We start from the raw sequence: 25,369 nt of genomic DNA, 5'->3' as shown, positions 1-25,369 counted from the left end.
AGGCAAAAGAGCAGACACTATTTTCCCATCTACTTCGCAAAATTTGCAAGAGAGTAGTAATTACCAAGTGCATCTTCTAAGCTGAACTCATCACTATTGCCTGTGGAAAAAGAAAGCAACAATAAGAACACTTTTTCCTACTCAAACCCAACCCTTATCAGTCATAAACATGTCTTTGATCTAACTTGAAGTATGTTTTCTGCTTCCTGCATCAGACTAGAAGAATATTTCATGTCAGGGTGGAAGACAAACATTCTTCTCTACTTATCCAGACAGCTATTCACACATCCCATAAATGAACAAAACTAAAAATTGTCATTACAGAAAGGATCCACAGGAGCAGAGCATATATTCCTCCAGTTAATATAATGTACTCAATCCTTTATTCTTGTCACAGCTATTGCATACTTTCTGAGTGCCACCCACAGTATATTCTTTCCCAGCCTTCTTTCCACTGAAATACAAAAATGAACAGAGGCACAGTTCCAATTCACAAGACTTTACAAGATTCACGTGTGAAGAAAAACCTTGGAGCACAAAGGCCAGTGTAAAAGCTGTATGATCGGGTAATGGATTTAATACCTTGGCATTACAAATTTCCGTGGGTTTATAAGACTTATCTTTTTCCCTAACAAAGGTTAACAGTATGAAGATGGTTATGAGCACAGATGATCTTAAACATTCTCTTCAACTTCCTAAAAGACAGATGAGTGCAGCTGTCACCACTATGGGATCTCGACTCGTCATGGTTTAGGCCCAGCCAGCAACTAAGCACCACACAGCTGCTTGCTTACTCCTGCCCTACAGAGGGATCAGGAAAAAAATATAATGAAAGACTCATAGGCAAAGGTGAGGACAGATATAAGTCATTCACCAATTACAGTCATGGGATTAAAACAGACTTGATTTGGGAGAAAAAAATTCAATTTAATTTGTTACAAATCAAATCAAAGTAGGATAAAGAAATAAACCGAAATCTCAAGAACACCTCCCCTCCATCCCTCCCCCTTCTTCCCAAGCTCAACTTCACTCCTGATTTCTCTACCTCACCCTGCGCTCCTAGCAGGATCTGTCCTGCTAGCAGTGCACAGGGGCAGAGCATGGGGGTTGAGGTTAGTTCATCACACATTGTCTCTCTGTGGCTCCTTCCTCCTAAGGCAGAGGACTCCTCATACTCTTCCCCTGCTCCAGCATGAGGTCCCTCCCACAGGAGTCAGTCCTCCATGAACTTCTCCAACATGACTCCTTCCTATGGGGCTGCAGTGTGGGGCCCTTCTGCAGGGTGCACTCCTTCAGAAAGAGATTGCTCCAGTGAAGGCTTCACACGGGCTCACAATCTCCTTCAGGCACATCGCTCCCTGATGTGGGATCCTCCCCAGGCTGCTCGTGGCCATTTGCTCCACTGTCAACCGCCATGGGCTGCAAGAGGCAGCCTGCCATCTCACCACAGGCTACAGGGGGAATCTCTGCTCTGGTGCACTTCCCCCCACTCCTTCTTCACTTACCTTGGTGTCCACATCTCATTCCTCTCTCACATCCCACTCCTCTCTCAGCTGCAGGTTTTCCAGCAGTTTATTTTCCCATCTTCAATACTTTATCACAGAGATTCTACCACCATCACTGATTGGCTCAGCCTTGGACAGAAGCACGTCTGACTGAGAGCCAGGAGAGCTTCCAGCAGCTTCTCACAGGAGCCATGCCTGTAGCCTTTCTCTCACTACTAAAACCCCACCACACCAACCCAACACATCACACTGGGTAGATTAAGTTTCATGTTCAGTACTCAGTAAAAGATTATTCTCTTTTGCTGTATTACACCATTTGCCAGAGCTACCGCTGCTTACCCACTCGACTGCAAACACAGTAACTCAATACGTTCATGATACAGACTGGTTTCACTGCATGAATAGTGTGTGATCTCAGCAGCAGAGGCTTGTAAGATAAACAGACAGCTAAAATAACTGCTTGGGACGTTTCCAAGAGTTCATCACTCCTACTTTCATTGAAGCGTCGCAAAAGGCACGAAATACCAGCTATTCATGAAAATGATATCCAGACAGACTGCCCCAGACTCAAAGAAGCTGGAAGAATTTTTCTACTTACTGTCAAGCCAGACAAAGCAGATCTTAGTTCCAGCCACATCTATCTTAGTTCAGAAGATACACACATAAAATGTTGATGTGGAGCTGATGAGGAGTGGCTCAAGAGTAGTCTTGGGAAGAAGGACTTGGGGGTGTCAAGTGACGAAAAACTCAACACGAGCTGGCAGTGTGTGCTTACAGCCCAGAAGGCCAACCATATCCTGGGATGCATCAAAAAAAGTGCGAGCAGCAGGACAAGGGAAGTGATTCTCCCCCTCTACTCTGCTCTCCTAAGACCCCACCTGGAGTACTGTGTCCCGTTTTGGGGCCTGCAGCGTAAGTGTGCATTGACCTGCTGGAGTGGGTCCAGAGAAGGCCCATGAAGATGATCAGAGGGCTGGAGCACCTCCCTTATGGGGACAGGCTGAGAGAGCTGTGGTTTGGAGAAGAGAAGGTTCTGGGGATACCTTATAGTGGCCTCCCAGTACATGAAGTGGGCTACAAGAAAGCCATGAAGGGACTTTTATCAAGGGCTTGTAGAGATAGGATAAGAGGGAATGGATTGAAGCTCAAGGAAGGTAGATTTAGACTGGATATTAGGAAGAAATTCTTTACAGTGAGGGTGGTAAGACACTGGAACAGGTTGTCCAGGGAGGTCATGGATGCCACCTCCCTGGAGGTATTCAAGGCCAGGCTGGATGAGGATCTCTGCCCATGGCAGCAGGGGGGTGGGGGGTTGGAACTAGATGATCTTTAAGCCCCCTTCCAACCCAAACCATTCTATGAATCTACGAAAATTTGTGTCTGGCTTTTCTTTTTCATGAATATGCCTACAGAAGGGGAGTCAGAACTGGCTACGGTGAAGTCTGAAGAGAGGAATAAAACCAAAGCACTTTACTCCAAGTGAGCTCTTTTAGATACTTATCTCATGAAAAACTGTCTCACAGAATGGAAAATATTTGCAAGTTGTTTATCTGAAGCCTACACTACCTACAATTTTAAATACCTCAATAAAATGAGCAGTTGGTAAGACCCAAATCTCAGTTACCTTTGAAGTCACTTCTTTAGACACTACACCAAGAAACCTCTGTATGAAGAGGGGAAAAGGTCAAAACACTCAAGAAAAATTGAAACATGGATTTGCAGAGTTGTTCCTCAAACCTGAATTCTGGCTTGTTTCTTTCGTTTGTTTTTTTTTTAAGTGCATACAGCTCTCAGGCTAGAGTCCTTCAGGGAGGAATGCCTAAGCCAGGCCCTGATCAGACATTTGCTAGCCTAATTCTGAGAAGGCAGGCAGAAGTATCTATTGAAGATGCATGCTCCTCAAAACATTCTAGCAGAGTAGCAACCAGAAAATGGGCCAATGCTATCTGTTAACATCACCTGTCTCTAGGTTAACGATATACCATCAAGGCAATGAATGTTACTGTTGGTGGGTATACTTCAAGAGTACTATTTCTTTTGAAAGAAGTGACGGAGGGAAAAACAAGCACGTATACTCAACATTATGCTTTGGTGCAGCTGAATTTCTACCTGGAGCAGAACAGAGGCTATATGAAGAGTGTCCTGTGGCCACAGTAAAACTTAGTCTGAGAATTCTGAATGGTTCCAGCTGCAATGGTTTCCCTCAAGAGGATGAAACCAGTGTAAAAGAGCGTATTCAGTGACATGTGCTGTTTTCACACATGATCTTCATGAAGAAATAATTTAGGATGAGATTGCTGACTGACAATCTCACATAAGACATGTTTTGAGAGAGAAAATTAATTTGAAAATTAATAAAAGAAAAAAATAATTCTATATTGACTGGAATTTTCAATATTGTGAACCCCAGTTCACAGAAAGATGTCACACTCCTCAAATATATTACTGTATCTCAATTAATTAGCAGAAAATGCCAAAACCTAACTGTCCTGGTTTTGCTGATAAAAAATCCCAGGCCAGCCGTGGACTGCAGGCCATTAGCAGTTCTGAGTCAGCCAGGACAGCTGACATGAGCTGGCTACAGGTGTATCTCATACCATAAGCATCACACTCAGTATAAAGGAAGAAGCTTAGTGTGAGTCTCTTGCTTTCTGTTTGGGTTTCTCCTCAGTCTGCTCCTCTTCCTTCTCTCGAGGACTGACTTCTTGGATATTGTAACTGCAGCAGTTTTGCTGGGCTGAGTGTAACTATATTTTGTATTGACATTGGTATTAATTTGGCTATTTCATTAAATCTGTTTTCATTTCTGCCTGTGGGTCTTTTCCTGATTCCCCTTCTCTGCTGTGGAGGGGTCATCAGGTGATAAGAGCAACTGCTACAGTTTGGCCCTAGGTATGGGCTAAACATGGGCACTAACTTATGAAACTTACTACAACAATCTGCACTCTGAAGTGCTAGTAATCTGCTTTCCCAGAAATGACTGTGCTATTTATAACAAAACTTCACGTCTCTTTAAAGCACTTGCTTTTACAACTCTAGTTCCTCAGCTTTTAGTAGGAGTGGGGTCCACCTAAACTAAAAGTTTAATTATTAGCCTGAAAGAGGCTCAGTACCAGGGATTTAGCTGGTTCAAGGGGAGAGATAATCAGACAACAGAAAGCCACAGGACTAGAACAAGGGTAGAAGCAAGACCCAGAAGGAAAAGCCAGCAAGAATGTGCTGTATTCCCTACAAGTTAAAGGAGCACCCAGAGTAAGTGGGCCCATGAACATTTTTGTAGTGTAATGTGGTGGGTTGAAAATTCCCTCCCCAACATTAACTTTACCAGACTAGCTCAGTCTAAGTAAACTAAACTACCACAGTCTAAGCAAAGATATTGGCAAATAAAGCCGATACTAATATTGCACACAAAGCACAATACAACAAGTATTTTTAGATCCTAGGGAAATAAGCAAATTCAAGAACATTTCCAAAGTGCCTATGCTATTTTCCTTCCATGTTCATAACTCTAACACCTGAGGCTGATTTTCAGCAGGTTGTCCTCAGTAACCTGTGTAGTTTGTGTCAGATGGGGCAAAACCAGCAAACGAGGAAACATAAGCTTCTGAAAAGTCAATGAGCTAGAGGGTATTCACGAGATCCATGTAACTACACAAACAGGAATCCTTTGCAAATACCCATCAACACTGCCAGATACTTACTGCTACAGGTCAGTCATCTTAACGTTCCGCTGCAGAAGCTGACAGGACCTTTGGAAAGTTCCTCCATTAGTCACATGTGCAGTGACACACCAAGAAAGGAAATTTGTGATGAATCACCACACATGGAACTTTCTGACTTGAGCAACAGATGGGTTGATTTTTTTTTTCTAGAAATGTTTGTGCTTTCCTCTTCTCCCTTACTTCCCAGTTTATAAAGATGTGAAGGGCTATTTGTCAGGAGGATGGAAGCTCTTCTCAGTGATGTCCAATCACCAGACAAGGTGCAACAGGTGCAAGCTGGAGCATAGGAAGTTCCATGTAAACATAAGGAAAAACTTTTTTTACTATGAGGGTGACAGACCACTGGACCAGGCTGCCCAGAGAGGTTGTGAAGTCTCCTTCACTGGAGACATTCAAGACCCACTGGTATGCATTACTGTGTGACCTGGTCCTGCTCTGGCAGAGGGGTTTGATTAGGTGATCTTTTGAGGTCCCTTCCAACCTCTAACATTCTGTGATTCTGTGAGTCCAACCATTTGATCTGCTTACACTGACATGACCCAAACTGCGCAGAGTACTCGGAGTAGGGCCATACCAGTGTGCTGCAAGGTGGGACAATCACCTCCCTTGACCAGCTGGCTCTGCTGTGTTTTATGCACCCCAGGACACAGCCGGCTCTTTTGGCTGCCAGGGCATGCTGTAGACTCATGTTCAATTTACCATCAACCCAAACTCCCAGGATCCCTTTCTGTGGAGCTGCTTTCCAGCCCCTTGTCCCCCCAGGTTGTACATACAACCAGGACTGCCCTGCCCCAGGTGCAGAATCCTGCATTTACTCTTAAATTATGTAAAGTTGGGTGTGTCCTGCTGCTTAGCCACTCATTTTCATGAACTCTGCAAAAAAATTGAGCTCAAAGAGGCCTCTCTCTGCATGATGTTTGGCAGCTCTGTTGGGGAACAAGGATGCTGGAGGCCACAAGGACATGGGCAGCCAGGTGAAAAGCAACTTCTCTAACTTCCAGTAGGGAAACTGGATTTTATGCTCCTGTGTCTTGTGCTACATCCCTTTGGGAGACTGAAAACATAAGAAGTAAAAATATTCCACACCAAACCATAACAGAAGCTACAGAAAATAAAGGAAAGGCAACACACTGAAACTTGCCTATGAAATACTAATAGAAAAAAGCCATCACATCCCTTAAAATTGCTTTATCTTACCAGCACCTAATTTCAATCCAGGTTTTGCCCCATCAGCATTACTTATCTGTAATAAAAGACCTCTACTGCTCAGCTCACATTCTGATAGTTATTTTTCCAACGTGTCCTAAGCAAGTGAAACCAAGATAAGCAATTTAATCCCAAAAGATCTGGGAGAAAGGTGACTTTGTTCTCCATACCTTGCTGGGAGTGGAAGAATGTACTTAAAACTACTCCTCCTCTTAGCCTGCACCGACAAGGCAAAATACCTCTGCATCTGGCAACACAGATGGGATGTTTACTCCTACACAGCTGGTTTAAAACCCTGTTCCTCCTACAAGTACCCACTTATTGATGATGTTTTTCAAGTTGATTTTCTCCGTAGAGGAGGAGAAAACAAAAAGCTTTGCATGAAGTTCTGTTTAGAAGAATGAAACCACCTCCTACCTAAAATAATTATGGCCCAAACACAAGTAACAACTATAAATCAGTCAAAAAACAAATGTGCATTCTGCACATCTGGAGTGTTCACTATGTATCAGACAGGAATAAAGTCAGCTAAAACTTCACTGTAACCAATAAAAAGATGTATTTCCTCTTCAAAAAGGTGCATAAGAACACCCTAAGAACATAATTTTTGTACAGTGATCCAAAAGCTACTTCTCTGAAAAGTTACTTTACTTGCAACAATGTTGAAAACACAATACAGACAAAGTCAGGCAGAAGAAGTTAGCAGGTAACTAAATCTTTTTATGATGTGACTGCTAGAAAATAGGTTGTAGACTAATCTGTGATTTAATACTTGAATTGCTAATTTCAATTTAGTATTTTAAAAAATCCTACAGGGTCACATTTATACTCAAAATTATTTATTTAAACAATTGTAGTCATGTTAGGGGTTTTGTGGTTTTTTCTTTTTTTTTTTTTTAACAGAACATGATAAAATAAGCCATTTACTGGTTAAAATAAAAACTTATTTTCATAGAACCATAGAATTGTTTCAGCTGGAATAGATCTGGTGCTAAACCCTGTCCCTTAGCACCCCATCCATGCATCTTCTAAACAAAGGATCACAGAATATATCTGGTTGGAAGAGACCTCAAAGATGATCCAGTCCAACCCTCAACCCAGCACTGAAGGGTCGACACTAAACCATGTTCCTCAGTGCCAGGTCCACACTCCACTTGAATATCCTCAGGGATGGTGACTCCACCACTGCCCTGGGCAGACCATTCCCATGTTTGATAACCCCCTCTGTGAAGAAATATTTCCTAGCATCCAGCCTGAACCTCCCCTGGAGTAGCTTGAAACCACTTCTTCTAGTCCAGTCGCTTGTCATCAAAGAGAAGAGGCTGGCCCCTTCCTCACCCCAATCTCCCTTCAGGTAGTTGTAGAGAGCAATGTGGTCTCCCGCTCAGCCTCATCTTCTCCAGACTGAGCAACCCCATCTCCCTCAGATGCTCCTTGTAGGCCATGTGCTCCAAGCACATCATGAGGATCATTTCCCTTCTCTGGACACACTGCAGCACCTCAATAGCCTTCTTACAGTGAGGGGCCCTGAACTGAACACAATACTCAAGGCATGGCCTCACCAGTACAGGGGGATGATCACCCACCTGTCCCTGTTGGCCACAGCATTTCTAATACAAGTCAGGATGCCACTGACTTCCTTGGCCACCTGGGCACACTGCTGACTCTCATTCAGTTGACTATCAACCAATACTCAAAAGGTCTCCCTCCAAGTTACAACTTTCCAACCACACATCCCCATGTCTGTAGCTTACCATAACACCTCCCTGGGGAGCCTACTCCCATGCCTGATAACCCTTTCAACACAGAAGTTTCTTCTAACATCCAATCTAAAACTGCCCTAGTGCAGACTAAGCCCATTTTCTCTCATCCTGTAACTTGCTACTAGGGAGAAAAGACCAACACCCATCTTGCTACAACCTCCTTTCAAGTAGTTGTGGAAAGTGATTAACTCTCCTCTCCTCCAGACTAAACAATTCCAATTCCTTCAGGCAACACCAAACGGCAAAGGCACAGGTCCCAGATCTCCCCCTTAAGCTTAAAAGAGCTTCTAAAATGTTGGCACTAACAGCAGCTTGGAAAGGGTTAAAGTACTTTCTGTGCTTCTGAGACAGTTGCTTCTTGCTGAGCACCTTTTCCACAAATTTGAAACCCTGCTGACGAGAGCCCTGGGCAATCTGCAGTGGCTGATCCTTCTGGAGGAAAGGGTGGGACCAGAAGGTCTCCAGAGGTGTTTTCCAGCCTAAGCATCTAGTGTTTCTGTGACTTGGGCCAGTTCTAGTCACTGGACTGAATTTCTTGTGCTACTCACATAACTACAAATAAAATAAATCACTGCAATTCTGTTTATTGATGAGAACTGAAACACATTGCTCTTTCTCATGAAGTTTGTAAGTGGAAACCTAAGCTACACTAACAAAGCAGTTAGAAGAACATCTGGGTGGTAGAAGCATGGCCCTTGCATCAAGAAATTACAAGATTAAATTTTGGGGGAACTGTGATAGGAATCAGGAAGAGAAGCAAAAGCTTTTGCAAAATATAATAAAGGTGCTGAATCCAGATGGCAACAAAAAAAAATATATTGGACATGTTTACTTGAGTTCTGCGCATTTCTTCTTACTTCAGTAACTTCAGGAAGGCCTGAACGTGCTTCAAACCTGCACACGCTATATACTATACCTATTGCTATTTCACTTAAGTATTTGACCTTAGCAAGCATAAATCTAAAATTAGCAAGTGTTTGTATAAAGTATTTTCTAGAAAAAAAGATATTGTTTCCTTTCATGTTAATTGAGTCTAAGGCAAAATGACAACTGGCAGACATAAGTACAACCCTGTCTGCATTCACAAGCAGCATACCCTTGATGAAGGTTGCAGGTGTTTGATTAAATATTGTCTAGCCTTACATTAATTATTTAAAGCCTGTATGATGGTCCTTGTAGCTACAAGTGCTAGGCACAATGACATTTTCAATGTTCTATGTAACTGCTCTTGCATTCTGGGTACTTTTACTCATAGGAGCCCTAAACCACAGAGATATTGCTCTCCATTAAGCGTGAAGCTACTTGACGTCAGTAACACCATCCCTGGAACTACTGCTGTTGTCAACAGAGCATCTGCAGAAATCAACCCTGTCCTTCGGCCTCTAGGGCAGGCAACAAGTACTGCCCCTCTTCAGAGGTCTCAGGTAGCACTGCAGTAACCATTTCCTCAAGGAAGCTCATGGAGCAGGCACAAATGTGTCAAGCTACCTCTGCTTTCCACCACTGCCTCTTCAGAAACCTCTGCCAGAGTTGGACTGGAAGCTCTGAAGCAGTCTTAGGAAACCCTGTTCTCAAATTTCACCAAGATAAAGACAGCACTGTGAACCTTCTATTTGCATTCAGACACCTTTGAAATTCCGTCTTGGCATAACAAATGTCAGTAGTTAATTTTTCATAAGTCTAAGAAACCATAATCCTTTAAGTCCATGTTGCTCACAGTCTACAGCTTCCAAGTTTAACCTGTTTGACAGACAGGACTTTGACTTTCACAAAGCCGACAAGCCTTGAAACTACTACTCGCATAGCTTACAGGCTACCGGAAGGCTCATGTTTACTCTTGATGTGAAATTTCCCTTCCCTAAATATTATATCAATCAGTCTTTATAGTATGAAACTGCATCAACTTTGTTAATACATACTACTTCACATTACACACTGCAATGTAGTGAGGTAGTGGAATTTTACTAGAGACATTGGTACTGTTCATGCTTTGATAAAAGAAATCAAATGATAGCTTCGCCCTAAGACTTTATTTCTTGGAAGCTTGAAGTTGTCCAGAAGAAAAGATATGCCTGGACAACCAAGATAATGCCAGCATCCTAGCTCCTCTAACATCTTCTTGAAACTCTCCCAGCATTGGCTGGCATCATAGATAAATAACTGTAACAAGACTAACCTCAAGGACATATGGATCAAAAAGCAAGTATCAGGAACGCTGCAGAAACACAGGTACTCTGCAAAATGTTAGTATGATGTGCAATCAGCAGCATGGGTGTTACTGACTAGACAGATCATGTTGTACCTGAACGCTATAAGGCTACAAGAACCCAGTGTAAAACCACATCTGGAGTGCCCCACTTTGGCTAGGACACCTCATGAGCCAGAATAAATACACCCTAGTAACCCTGTATTTAACATCCTAGCCTGTCTTCTCAGTCAGCAAGGGCCAGTTGCAAACTTTCACTGCACTCTCCAAAGATCAAAGGCACCTTTGATCAGCACCTTTACCTCTTCCATGGTCAAATAATCTCCTTGTTTCTTGAGGCTTTCTGCACTTAGATCTAATAGCTTCAACAGTTCTGGTCAAGAATCTTTTTGTAGTTGACCAACATCCGTGAAACCTCTTGCTCTGAAGCATGTACTTTGAAGAGTGGGTGTATCACAAGTAGTCAGAACTATACTTTGAGAACTACGGAGCAATACACACACTGATAGCACTAAAACTGAAGAGATGGGGTGTGCATTCAAAACCCTTCAAATACTCAATGCTTCCCACCTTCCTGAATAGATTCGTAAACATTAAGCCTCACTGGGTTAACAACCCAAACTGAAGACAGCACCAAAAACTAACAGTTGAATACCATAGAGCAGTCAGTCAAAAGACTAGTCTTGAATTTAAGAAAGTTTTATTCAAGCTGCTGACAAACTCTTCAGTGTTGTGCAAATTAATAAGATCGTTGGTTCTGTTCAGGTAATATCCTCCTCTCTTTGTACAGAAAATCTCTATATACACCTCTACAGCCTTATGCTGAGAAAGGGAGAAGTGTTTTCAGGGCAACTGTGTGATCTCTGGACTTCATGACTCGTGCATCTTTTCTGCTCATCCCAGTAAAAAACTTTACACAGTGATGAAGTGTGTAAGATGATACATTGGAAGCTTCCCTCCCTGCCAAATGGTCAGGCAACACCAGCATTTTATTTGCATCCTCATTTTCTCATACTCTGCAACTCTGGTAGCCTCCTAGAGTCAGGCAGGGAGGGAAGGAAGAAAGAACAGTCACAGAAGCAGCTCAGAGAAAAACAGGAAATGAAGCAGTGAGGTTCAGTTGCAGAAAAATTAGGAAGGTCTGCACTAGATGAAAGATGGCAAAATTTTAGCACAATGAAGATGGAAGTACTAAGAAAACAAGACTTGTGATCTGGCAGCCAGTGAAGTAAAAGCTCCAAACACTCAACAGTTAGAGTGATCCTCATTCTGGTCAAGGAAATAAAATTTAAATATAATATATGATGACAAGTAAATAGAAATTGGCCTTCCATTCAGAAATCTCTTCTTTAAAATTCAGTTGAAATGTACACTTGCAATGTGCACAGAACTAGGTGAAGAATACTCTTCTTTTTACAGCAACACCTCAAAATTATGACCGTAAGCAGGACTGATTTATGTCTGCTGATACTTGTAAGATGACATTTTACAGCCTGTTTCTTTTACCTTCCTCACCAGAAGTCATACCAGTTCAATACAGTTTGCGTACTAATAGCAAACTCCAAATGAAATTTGTAATCTACTCAGAAATATTAACTGAACAGTAAAATTGACTTTGCTTTTTTAGACTCTTTTTCACTGTGGCTTGTTAGCTATGGCTAATTCAATCTGCATACTTAAAAATAGCTACTACAGCTTTTGCTAAAAGAAAGAAGACTTTGCGGTTTACAATAAGAGTTTCCTGTGGGGAAGGCAGGGGTAGAGGAAACCAGACCCAGTATAAAGGTTTGCAATGATTCAACATGTATTTTAAGCCATTGCTCTGAGATTGAATTAGTTCTGGGATTAGTCAACTCATTTTTTAAAATAATCTGTTGTTTTGCTCAAACTTCAAACACTGACATGTTTCAGTGTCTGTCTTCCTACTGATATTTCATATTAAGGAACTGAGACAGAGTTGCATTGAGTGTCAATTCAGTGAGTCAGGATTTCACAGCTTGAGTTCCAATGCACCGCACCAGCACTGGTCTGGAAATGTGAAGACTAGCTTCAGCCCCAGGATGCATGATGTGACAGCAATGTGATTCTCTGGGCAATGTGGAACACTGCAGGAGAAGGATCATTTTTTCTACTTCAACTTTGTATCATGTATGCAAAATTACTAAATACTTCTGAAGGCGCACAGATACTGCATGCACCCATGTCAATGCAACTAGTTTTAGCTGCCCAAGCCAGACAAATAAAAACCTAACAGATTAGTTAGAATCCAACCAAGTGCCAGCCACAGGTAGATGTCAGGTCAGAAATGTGGCACAGGTTTTATCAGGTGCGGGTGGGTTGTTGTGTTGTTTTTTTTTTCATTTAAAAAAGGTGGGCCTTTTTCACTTCCCATCCTGCATTATTTTCATTGAGGAACAATATAAATCTTCCCTTTTGTACCAAGACTACATTCTTAGTAGTTGCAATGTGCTCATGTGCTCAGCAAAACATGTGGAACATGTTCATAATGAGGCCACAAGCACTTCTAGTTCAAGTGCTCTTGTGAAAGTATTTCTGCTATTTTTAGGCAAAAACTTTTATCAGCAGTTCTCTATGTCCACCCTAAGAAATAGCTCCACCACCTCCACTCTGATTCCACATCACCTTCTAATACAAATTGGATTTTCTGTTCCAGTGTTATCACTTGCAGGCAGCCATTATACATTCCAGACTTTAGTCTGCTCTACAAATTGCAGAACACCATTGGAAAGAAATAGGAGTGGATGGAAAACTTGTTCTCAGGAAAAGTTAAGAATTGCCAGCTGAAGGGAGCTGTGCCTGGGTACAGCACTGGCAGTGTGTTGTTGTAGTGTGGTGGGTTAAAATTTCCCTCCCACATTAACAACACCAGACTAGCTCAGATCTGAAGCAAATGTAGCTGTATTTACAAGCAAAAACTACAGTCTGCAATGGAATGCAAATGAATATATACAAAATATACAGTATTTACAAATACGTACAGAAACAGCAAAAAACCCTCCTGGCCAAAGCCAGGAAGGCTGTCCCTCTGCTTCCCCCTTCCCTGCCTTCTCCAGACCCCCCTAACAAAAGGAAGAAAAGACAAGAAGCAAAGAGACTGTTAGAACCTATCTTTCAAGGTCAGTATGCATGTATGTTATCTCCAAAGCAAAGGCGGAAGCGAAATGCAGAAGCACCTGCTAGACTGCCCAGCAGAAAAACACCAGACAGACTGAACTTTGTTTTGAGTACTGAATCTTAAATATTTCTATCTCTCCAATGGAAGTGTTTAGAATAATCATTATTTTTCTTTCTTACATCCAATTGTGATTTATTTAAATTCTTTTACTTTTCTGCTCAAACTCTGAAAGAAATTAAAGGCATAGCCTTAAAACCACCACACGGTGAAGACGGTCACAAAGGTGCAATGGGAACACCCAAGGGAAAGGAATAGAAGCAGCAGTGGGCAGGGAACAGAAGGAAGGAAACAGTCAAAGAGGCCTGGCTTCAGAGTTAACAGCTTGCTGCAGCCACAGCTTCAGAATTACAGCTCTTGCCTAAGTGTTGGAGAAAAAAGGTCTGCATCTCTGCTTAGCACAACAAAGAGCTTGCCTTTACAGACGACCAAAGCAGCAAAATGTTGGAATGCTGGAAGTTTTAGTGAGAAAAGGAGAGGGCAGGAATGTCAAATTAGATTGGAAATTTGCTGGCTAAGACAAGCAGGGACAGCTCTTATCTGAAGAAGTGATGTCTGTATAACTATTTGTCACATTTTCAGGGGGAAAGGGCAGGGAATAGTTAGTGAAGTTTACTGAACTTAGGGTTCAATCACAAAACACCTGGCATTCAGGTTACATTGTAAAACACAGAGGCAGGCAGAAGAATACAGAAAAACATGGCAAGCTAGAGGCAAGGGATGAAACAGCAGGCTAAAAGACAAATACAGAAATACAGAAGAAAATAGCTATATCCAAAAGCTTTCCAAATAGGTTTCCCCAAACCTTAACCTGAAACTTCTCGCTTCTAAATTTAACAAGGACTTGTGTGACTCCACAGCTTTCTATTTTGTCCAATAATACCACCAACTCTAATAAAAACTGTATCCTACCTAACACATTTGCCTCGCTTATTTTTAATTCATCACATCATGATGCTACTACCATCACCACTAGCCCCTTCACTCTTCAGCTCAATTCAGTATTTTCCTCCAAATCACAGGGAACAAACAAAGGGTAGAAAAATATAAGTCCAAAGAATGTAACTCCCTTCTTTCTAGACAGAAAAGGTCTGTAGTAATTTTGTGGCAGTAATAAACCCAGTAACACTACCAATATTGCAATGTATTAACTAGACTTACAGAATCTGCTCTCCAAGTTTACATATTTTTTTCACTTTACTTTTTCTTCAGAATACTGGACTTGTTCACAAATAGAAAAGATGCAAGCAATAGTTTCTGTGGTTAAGCCCAGAGGCATATAAGACAGTTCTAGAATTAAAATCTGATTTTTCTAGAATTAAAATCTGAAATCAATGGGTTTTTCATCAAAAAGAACTTTGTTTCATGGAAGGATTAACTTGTATACCGAGTCATAACATTTACCTGATGAAAGAACAAATGCTACCTAAAAACAAAGTTTGATTTTACTTAGATTAAAACTCTTTGGCTCAAAGTGAAATGAGCTTCTTGGACACAGTGGAATGACATTTCTTGCAAAAAATTTTTGAGAAAAAGAGAGATCCAACAGGAGCTCAAGGGACAAAAGCCATGAGGAAATTAGAGCAGAATTAACACCTGCAGTTAATTAACAGCTGCCCTAGTTAACAGGTTTTCCAAGTACAGTCAAAGATGCCATTTCTTAGATGTTTGTAGGATGTGTACTCTTCAGAAGTGAATGAAATCTGTATAAAGGAAACAACTGTATTTGTTGCACAGCCGGTGATGTGTTATGAGACCTGACTAAAAATGTAACTGCTTTCTTCTAAAATTATCTTTTGCCCAAAGCGTAAGTCTGGAGAAGAGAAGGCTACAAGGTGACCTTATTCTGGTTTTCCAGTATCTGAAGGGGGCCTACAAGAAAGCTGGGGAGGGACTTTTTAGGATATCAGGTAGTGATAGGACTAGGGGAAATGGAATAAAGCTGGAATTGGGGAGATATAGGCTGGATGTGAGGAAGAAGTTCTTCACCATGAGAGTGGTGAGAGTCTGGAATGGGTTGTCCAGGGAGGTGGTTGAGGCCCCATCCCTGGAGGTGTTTAAGGCCAGGCTGGATGAGGCTCTGGCCAGCCTGATCTAGCGTGGGGTATCCCTGCCCATGGCAGGGATTTGGAACTAGGTGATCCTTGTGGTCCCTTCCAACCCTGACTGATTCTATGATTCTACGATTTCTGTGTTTAACATGTTAATTTTGTACTTTAAATGAGCTATTCTGTATTTAGAAAAATGATTGTAAACAGCCCTTACACCATGAACTAAGCTCTTGGACTGTCACAGGAATTTGCCTTGTGACTTTTTGGAACTCTTTATAGAAAATTTTCTGGAAGCTATTCTTCTGAGCTTCCCAGTCACATCGAAAGCAGAGACTAAACCAGTTCAAATGAGTTTGTGATGAGTATTCCTGCAGTGATTTTATTTTCAGCAGGTGAAAAATGTGCTTTCCTGCAGCAAGCAGAGAAATCGTATCCACACTATAAATTTACAAGCATAGATAAAACAAGATGATTTTTAAAATTATTTTTAAAATTAAAAAGCATGCTAAAACTAAAACTAAGCTTTTATGCTACCAAGCAACCTTCCAAACAGTAGCTTTGCAGTATTGGTCCCAAGTCTATAGAAAAGCTGACTCAGTGCTGCTGCTGCCACTACGTGCTTTTGCAAGATACAAGCAAACAGGCAAAGGGCACAACACACAAGTAGGAACACTGCTCCTCTGTACTGGGAATAACTGTCACAGTCTAGGTAACGGGCTGATAACACAGTGAGACCCTGTTGACCAAGGAATGACCTCAGATACCTTATTACAGCCTTTCAGTACTTAAAGGGGGCCTGTAAGGAAGACTGGGACAGTCTTTTTAGCAAGGCCTGCTACAACAGGTCAAGGGGTAATGACTTTAAACTAAAAGCAGGGAGATTTAGACAATATACATAGAAGAAATTTTTTACAATGAGGGTGGTGAAACACTGGAACAGGTTGCCCAGATAAATGGCAGATGTCCCATCCCTGAAAACATTTAAGGTCAGGTTGGACACGACTCTGAGCAACCTGACCTAGTTAAAGATGTGCCTCCTCACTGCAGGGCAGTTGGACAAGTTGACCTTTAAAGCTCCCTTCCAACCTAAACTAATCTATGATTCTATGACCTGCTATGTACCATGCCAGAGAAAGTACGCTGCAGGACTGACAGTAAGGTCAAGGATAATACCAAAATTCCACCACTATGGTAAAAATGCCTGAAAAGGATAGGAATTCTGTTGCAGTCATAGATGCTGGGACTTTACAGATGTTCCTGAATGGAAAACAAGAGGGTATGATTGAGTCGAACAGAGGGCCCTTCAGAGATGCAGCACTGCCAGCCGAGGGCAGAGTCAACACTCAGTTCAACCACTGCCTTCTGCTCCAGCCTCCAGACTGCATACTGTTCTGACAATCCATCTGAATTCACTGCACTGTGGAGGGATCTGCCGCTGGCCTGGTGACAATTGCAGGTAATCAAATATACTGGGTTATCTGGGTGAGGTGCTCAGGCATCACTTGGCCCCATCTACATCACATCCTAATGAACACTGGTGTTCAACAAACCTTAGTGTAGCAGTTAACAGAGTAACTGGGGAAGACACAAGCCTATCTACAGTGGAAGAGCATCTCAGTTTGAACAGACAAGACTGGACGCCCCTACGTGTTGCCACCACATCTACTGCTCTGCCCTCCTTGGGCTTGACTTTTTTCACCACAGTAGGTGGACAGATGAGACAGTGAAGTGCTTTGTTTTTGGTATAAGCAGTATGCTCTGTGTAAGAGAGATCTTGCTTTCTGTAGGAGGGATCCAGCTATCAGACTCTCACTGACCCCAGCAATGTTGCATGCACTTAAAACTCAGTTGTTCTGCCCTTAGCAAGACAAATAATTTGCTTTTAGCAAACAAAACTGATGAAGTGTCCACTGCTGAGATTTAAAAAGTAATTAGCAACTGATTCCCTGGAGAAACAAGGGCAGTGGGGCTCTCAAACATTTACATTACAGTCCTGTTCAGCCTGCCCAGAAGGACTCTGGAGAACAGGAGTTAACAACAGACCTCAGAGCTTTGAATGATGTAGCTGCTATGTTAGCAGCTGCAGTTCCAGGTGTGAGGCAACTCTTGCATGAGTCAGAAGCCAAAAAATACACCTAGCATGTTACAGCTGATGTTGCAAATGCTTTCTTTTCAATCCCTCTGGATGCAGAAATGAGATCCCAATTGCCTTCACCTGGAATGACAGGCAATATACACCTGAAACTGGCTGTTGCAAGGCATGGAAACACAGCCCTACCACCTGTCACAGCATCATCCACAAAACTTTCAAGGCTTCAACCTACAAAGGGACAAGAGGCTGCCACTGGATTAAACAAGCCTTAGGAGCTGCCTTGGAAAACACTCAGTGGCCCTGAATATACACATCCACAGACTCCTGAGTGATCACTAATGCAGTGCAGAAAAGGGTCAAAGACTGGAATCACAGTACCTAGCAGCAGTGAAGAGAACCACTTTCAGAGGCAGAAGAATAGAAAGTAATACAACAGCTACTCGGAGAAACATCTCCTTGAACACACTGTTAATACAGATCTGAAATTCAAAGGCAAATTAAGAAACATAATAACCAGGCTGACCAGTTAGCTCAACTAGGGTGTGAGCATAAAGGAAAGCTATTTTTAGGCAGGCGGGTCCACAAAACTGCTGCTCATGTGCTGGGGCAGAGAACACAGCTTAGATTTGTCTCAGGAATTCACAGTGCAAGCAGCTAGGCAATGTGAGATCTACAGAGTAATACACAACACATGGCAAGTATGAATGGTGAACCAGTATGACGGGAGAAAGGGAAGTTTGAAGAAAGTTGCAAAGGAGATCTGCCTCCTCCTCTCCAGCAACACAGTCTGGTGCTGTGTCCTCACAGTGGCAAAGCTAGAAATGGGTTGCTAGCTTTTTCACTTGGGAATAAAATACAGCCAGGGTCCTCGGCTTGGCTGGACTCAGAGGTAGTCACTTCGAAATCATAGCTGTTCAAGAATAAGAGAATGATTGTTGAGCGGAGTGGGTATATCAAATCCCCTTAATCCTCAGGCATCTGGAAAGGTGGAATGGAACATGGCTTCCTTAAAACTGCACCCCAGGCAAAGGGAATCTCACCTCTGTGAAGCTGTGGGGGAGCCACATAACACAGCAGACTATCATAGCAGTCCTGAAAAACACCATATACCCCAAGTTCAGCTGCGTGACAAAGTACCAGCCAGCCCTGGGAACACTAGAATCAAGACACAAGTTTGTATATATCCTGCAGCAATTGAAATCCCTAAGGAAGGAGCCCTTATCACTTAAGGACCAGCAATTACCTACTAAGTGGCCTTTGGAAAAGTGATCATGAAATTAAATGTGTGCTGGTACATACAATATATAATCTTATTTTACTTCGTAATATGGTGTGGTTCATGAGAATCCTGAAAAATATCGTGGGCCCGATCCAGCTGGCCCCACCATGGTGAGCTGAAATACAAACCAATAGACCAGTCTGCAAGGAGGTGGCCACAGCTACAGCTGGGACAGAATGGCCTTGATCTGCCAAGCCAGTGGCTATTTATTGAAAAGTTCATACATGGTATAATTCACTTTCCCACCCCTTACCCTGCTCAAGCCCACTGTTTATCTTACTCTAACAGATGGGTTTTTTCCCCAACTGCTTTTCCTATCCACTTCCAAGATACAGCATTTCATTATCTCTATTTCCACCCTTTCCCACATGATTCAAAGTATAACAAAATGTCCCATCACTTATCAACCTCCAGAGCTCTCACATAGATGTGAAGGCCAGCTAAACATTCTATTAGCTACTCCCTTTGGGTTCCTACACATAAACGATACCATGTATGTCTTTGCAGATAAGATGTATGTCCAAACAGTCCATGTTCCTCAAGAATGTGGGCAGATACTGGGCAGGTTTTCAGCAGCAGAGGGTTGCAGGGTGCCCTGTCTGGGAAGAGGATATGAACTGTCCTGTGCTGCTTACAGTCATGTCATGTTGGCACCAACACCAATGGTGCAGCCAAACCTTTGATTGGTCAGAGGAGCACAGAGTATTCCTGCTTGAACACACTTAAGAAAGAGCATCAGCCAGCAGGACAGGAGACACATGAGGATATGGTCTGGGAGACTCACAAAAGGTGAGACAAGAGAAGGAACGTGTGGCTGGAGATGCGTGCTCTGGGCAGGAGAGGTTCCATGCCACGAGGATACATCTGCAAGAGACTGCTGCTATAAGCAATTGACATCCGGGCAAGGACACCTCTGCAGTACAATGGCTGTGGGCCACTCACAGCAGGACCACTCACACAAGAGCAGCAACAGACCTAAGGGACCACATGAGACCCTCACTGGAGCTGGGACACTGAGAAGCAGAGGGATGCAGAGAAAAATCAGCAGAAAGCAAGGAGGAGCAGCAGAAAGAAACTATTAGGCATACATCTTTTCTGCTCTGCCAGTCATGTCACCAAAACAGCAGAGGATGGGCTGGGCATAACCTGCAGTGAAAACCAGCCAAGACAAGATGGAGTGGGTAGGAGTCTTAGGCTTAAGTGAAGTAGAAAGGGAAGACCTTAGGGGTTTGACTGACCATTTTCTTTCTCTCAGTTTCCAAGTCCATTATTAGAAGCTTATATTCACTAGCCATAAGCTAATTTAAGTAAAAGTTTCCCAAGCTGACACTGTTTTCTCTCAAAATGCTTTTGCTACACTCCAAAGAGTAGGCTCCCACGGTAGAGCATGGAAAAGCAGCTTGGCTAAAAGAAAGGATCTTACCCCCCAGCAAGATGATCTGAACTGATGAAAATTATTATTACTACTGCATTTTGCTAACACAGTTGTAACCTCATGAAAGGCAAGCTGATTGCTCTGAGAGGTTCAAGACATCAAGAGTTAAAGCAGAGCCTTTTCTCAACACATGTACCAGAGCAACATCAGGAAAACATTGAAATTGGTCTTGGCTGGACAGCAGTAGGCTGAGTCATGCTTAACTCTTGCCAAGTTAAATCACTGTAACTATGGAAAGCCTAAGGATTGTTGTAGTGATGTCATTTTGACGTAACAGTGCAGTGGCCATTTTACATAAGTAACAACACACGGAAAAAAACCTTCTTAGCCATTTCAAAGTAAAGGAAATAGCAAGATGGAGAAATGCACTGTGTTTTTCAAGTTCATGATGCATTAGCACTGCTACTAAAATTGCTCAATAAAAAGAAAGTTGTGTAGTTGGTTGGTTGTTTTTCAATCAGATTTAAAAGGCAAATGACTAGAGAGCCCACAAAGGAGAGATCAGACCCTAGGAACCCCTATGCCACCTCCCTGCCCTGGCTGTAAGTTCCATTAGAACTATTAGATTACAGATGGGCTCATTTCACCACCTTTCATCCAACTAGTCAATTTTCTGAACGCTGACTTGCCTCAACAAGAAGTCGGGGGCACCAGAATTTCCTCATAGCCCCATAATTACAGTGGTCTTACAAAGAAGGCATCTCCACTTGTAATGCACCTTAGGCTACTGATCTTACAACAGGTAACCTCCTTCCAGCATGTATTTTGCTCACTTCCAGATGTTCACTACCAGAACTATTTCTTATGACAACTGTGTTTCAATCAACAAGCTCTACCAAATTCTTGCAAGGAATACATAAAGCATGTATTACAGAGATTCTCAGTAAGGAGACAGGTTTTTATGCCTTGATCTTTCTACAGTCGGTAAGGAGGATTTTTGTGCCATGCGTCTGTCGCTCAGCATGTGTGGTTTTTGTTTAATCCTACTTTTGTCGTGCTTCATTGTTGTTTGTATTTTGGTAACTAGATGCTGGCTAATGTGGTGGTTTTGTAGATGTACGATGGCTGAGCTGGTCTCACACTTCACAGCTAGCCAAAGCAGGAAGCCTCCTGCCCTCTCCTCCCCTGCCTCCACCCTATTTCTACTCTCCAGTGACTGGCACTGACACTCCCTTGTGCTAGCTCTGACACCCATCAAATACTCTGCAGAGTAAAGACTCAATGCATCAGATTAGTCATTTGCTGATTTATCACACTGAGTAATCTCAGTAGAGGCACCAGACCAAACACAGGAGGAGCAAAATGGAAAGATCCCAGTCCTCAGCAGGGGCAAGGTGTCAGACTGCCTATAGAAATCAATGATATAAAAACATATGTTAGACCTCACTCTGGATCCAGCCCCAACGGTATGTAAATTCCAGCTTTGCCTGACTTGCAGAGCTCATGCTTGGCAAATGACACAACACTTAAATACCAACTTTGATGTTAAAACTGGAAGCTCTTTGTCTAAGCCAGCTCAAATAAAGTTCATCCTTGATTAATAGTATACTCAAATCCTCATGATATGATTACTTTAACACTAAATGTTTTTATGTGCCTGAAATAGATGATCCCATAAGTTCTCAGTCCAGAGACAGAGACTCATCCACTTGAATCATAAAAGCATGCAGTCCCAATGAAACCAGTCACCTGCAAACCACTGCACAACTGCTGAACTGTTTTATAAGATCCTTAACTTCCTACAGAAGTTTTACAAATTCAGACTACAGACAACCTACCAACAGTGAAGTTTAAATTCTCAGAAGTATGTAATTCAGGTTTTGCCTTGTATTTAAGATTGCACCATCACAAATGTGAAACTCCCCTGGAGGGCCCCAACATCCCTAGGCTGACATTCCAAATGGTGATTGAATTCATACATATTTTGTTTAAGGAAAAACTGCCCAAACTAATACCTACTTGATTTGTATTATAGGCATTAACCAGTACCCAGATAAGTTAACCAGGTTTTTAGGGAAAACTGTTAAAATCATAGCATTGTTTTTCTCAGAATTTGATGCAAAACCCCCAAAGACAGTTTCTCTGTACCTTCCCTCTAGCGAAGCAGAAACCAGACAGACCCTCTTCACCTCCAAACTACTTGGCATATAGTTTAGAAAGACTGGTTTTGAGTTACTGCAAATACTTCCATATCTTGAGAGCACCCCAAAGATCCTGCTGTCCATGACTGTGAGGACTGATTGCAGAGCAGCAGAGCAAGGTTTCCATATAATCAGTAAGGTGGTATCTGAATGTTAGCAGCCTGTCAGTTTAAAAGCCAGTTACTGTAAACATTGTACTACTCTTCCAAGACCTCAGATTTTCTAATCTAGCAGTTAAGAGCACAGTAAATTCACAGCAGAACTTAATTCAAACAGGCTTGACACCAAACTGCGTATCTGGCATCCTGCATGCAGTATTTACAGCTCCTAGTCAATGTCAGGAACAGGTATTCTTCATTCTCTCTAACAGAAAAGAGACAAATGTTTAAGTTTTGAAGTGCTACTTTTACAAAGCAGATGGGATAAAATACCTGGGCAGAGTACCAATTATGCTTATTAGCATCATTTAAAAAAGAAAAAAAAAAAGGAAAAAGAAAAAAAAAAAAAAAGGTTTCCTAACAACAAGTAATGTAAATGGGAAATGAGTTTGCAGTACAGATTCCAGTTCAGGAGCCTTCTTCCTGAAAAACACTTGGTATTGGGAACTTTGCTACTTTTCTCCCCTGCCCAAAGTGTCCTCTCATATCACATACCAACGTGCTATTACACACACAATGTTTTGATCAGGATTCAAGAAAATCGTCCCTAATATAGACCGAAGCCGTTAAGAAGCTTCTCAGAAAACACACTGGTGTGCTGTACCTTGCAGCTTGGCCACAGTAATTTTATTTTCAAAAGGCTACCGCGTGACAGCAAACTTTCTGGTGAGTAACTCTCTGATGCACTGGAATTGTTCTAACTCTACTCTTTCCTAAAATGGAAGCCGAGCTCCAAGCAGAGTTCCCCACCGTCCTGAAACCCACCTATAAGCCCCCTTTCAAGGACCCCCCCGAACCCAAGGCTCCCTCTGGAGGGAGTACCACGTATTGACCGAAAAGATTCAAAACAAGTAAGGAGCTCCAGTTAGTTAAAAGAAGAAGAAAAATATCCCCAAAGCCACAAAAATAGCCCTAAAAGGGCTGGCGGCAGAAAGCGCCATTCCCCTGCCCCAGACAGACATGGGCAGCCTGTACCCAGGCCCCGTTCGGTGCTCTCTAGGGCTCCTTTCCCTCCCGGGGCCGCTCCACCGACACCCTCCTATCTCCATTCGGAGTAGCTGCGCATGGCGCCACTCCGGGGGCCAGAGGGCAGGGGAGCGGTCCCCGCCCAAGCTCAGCGGCGAAGCGAGGGTCTGTGGCAGGAGCGATGCCCACCCCTCCTCACCTCTGACGGGGACGAGGACGACGATGAGAACTATCAAGGAAAGGAGCTTCCAGCGCCGCATGGCTGCCTGTCCCAACACACCGCCCGCTCCGTGACAGCCGCTCCCGGCACTCGCCGCAGTTGCTCCCGCCCGATCGGAGGGCGCTCCCTGAGACTGGGTGCACGGCGCGGACACGCCCAGGCCGCCGCGCTGTCAGGCTGGGAACCGTCCCCACTCCGCGGACGCAGAAAGAAGGAGAGGACTGCTCGTCCTGCGGGACAGCGCCCGGCCTGAAAACGCAGCAGTTGGGGTGTGGCGCGAAAGCCGCCGGCGCGGGAAAGGAAGGCATTCCTCGGTGTGGCGGGGCTCCCGCGGCTCCCCTCAGGGCACGGTTCTGGGCGGCCCTCACCCGCTATTGCCGCGCCCGTGGTGGAACAACATTGTTCCTCAGGAGGGCTGCTAGGCGCCGGCCTGAGGCCGGGAACCGCTTTTCCCATGTGGGCCGGGCCAAGGCATCCCGGCCCCGGCAGGCTGGAGAAGAAGCACGGCTTCGGAGCGTGAAGTTGTGGGCTGCTTAGCCCTGATCGCTCCTCTGCAGTCCGCCTGAAAACAGACGGAGGCACCGGACCAAGGGTCCCGGAAAGGAGACTCCGTTTTATCCATGAAATGGGCTCCAGGGCATAAGCAGTTGGTCACATGTTTTAATAGAGATGCACTCTCTTGTACCAATGCTCTCTCTTCACCCAGACGCTCTCTTTTCCAACTGATTCTCAGGAAATGTTGCCCGGCGCTGAATATGTTAGGACACTTAATAATCTTGCCCATAAGAAGCTTGCATTTTCTCTGGTCAGAGAGAAAGTGGGCAAAACAGCTTTGACTTTTGTATTTTTAAGCAATGCCATGCTGGGCCCGCAGCTGATGGGTGCAAACGTAAACCTGTAACACAGAATGGCACTTGAGTTTTCTTAATTAATTTTGCAGTTTTCTTAATTAAGTTTTGCTGGTGTGAGAAGATGAATGTTTAAGACCCTGTTTTTTTCATAAATCCTTTTCTAACGGCTGTTTTGTGTCCTGTATCGGATGCTTCCATCTCTGGGTCCCCCAGGGTGCTGTTGTAGCATCCTGAAGCGCTGCAGCTGTGAGTTGGGGTGGGAACTATGTTGATGCAGTTGTGCTGAGCTCTGCTCAGGCAGACAAAAACACCTCTCCAAAATCCTGGTTTTCCACTTGCTGAGAATGTGCTGATTACTGACTGGCAAATGAGTAGTTCAGTGACACGCAGTGTGCGGCTCAGAAAGTGACTAATGATGTTTGGCTGACTTGGATTCACTAATCATAAGCATGAAGAAGAGCTGGCTAGAGGAAGTTGAGATTAAAAAAAAAAGAACAGACTAGGAATTTCAACAGTCCAGCCTTTTCTTTATAATATGTAAGCCACAAAAAGCCTCTGCTTATGTCTCACCAGAAGTCTTA

The 25,369-nt window shown here is 43.2% G+C and overlaps 1 protein-coding gene across 1 annotated transcript in view; it reads right to left on the bottom strand.

Annotated features, from left to right (window-relative positions):
* CD99 (CD99 molecule (Xg blood group)) overlaps positions 1–23,977 on the bottom strand; it is a 34,596-nt gene extending 10,619 nt beyond the window's left edge. The window contains exons 1-2 of the mRNA XM_054383924.1: positions 23,917–23,977; positions 65–100 (exon numbers count right to left, since the gene is read on the bottom strand). Of these exons, the coding sequence (XP_054239899.1) occupies positions 65–100; positions 23,917–23,977 (97 nt within the window). The remainder of the gene's footprint in view (positions 1–64; positions 101–23,916) is intronic.
* Positions 23,978–25,369: the final 1,392 nt, after the last annotated feature.

The sequence above is a fragment of the Indicator indicator genome, chromosome 1 (genome assembly GCF_027791375.1).
Source record: "Indicator indicator isolate 239-I01 chromosome 1, UM_Iind_1.1, whole genome shotgun sequence".
Taxonomy (NCBI): Eukaryota; Metazoa; Chordata; class Aves; order Piciformes; family Indicatoridae; genus Indicator; species Indicator indicator.
The sequence above is the reverse complement of the archived record's forward strand: the minus strand, read 5'-3'. Positions and strand labels throughout refer to the sequence as shown.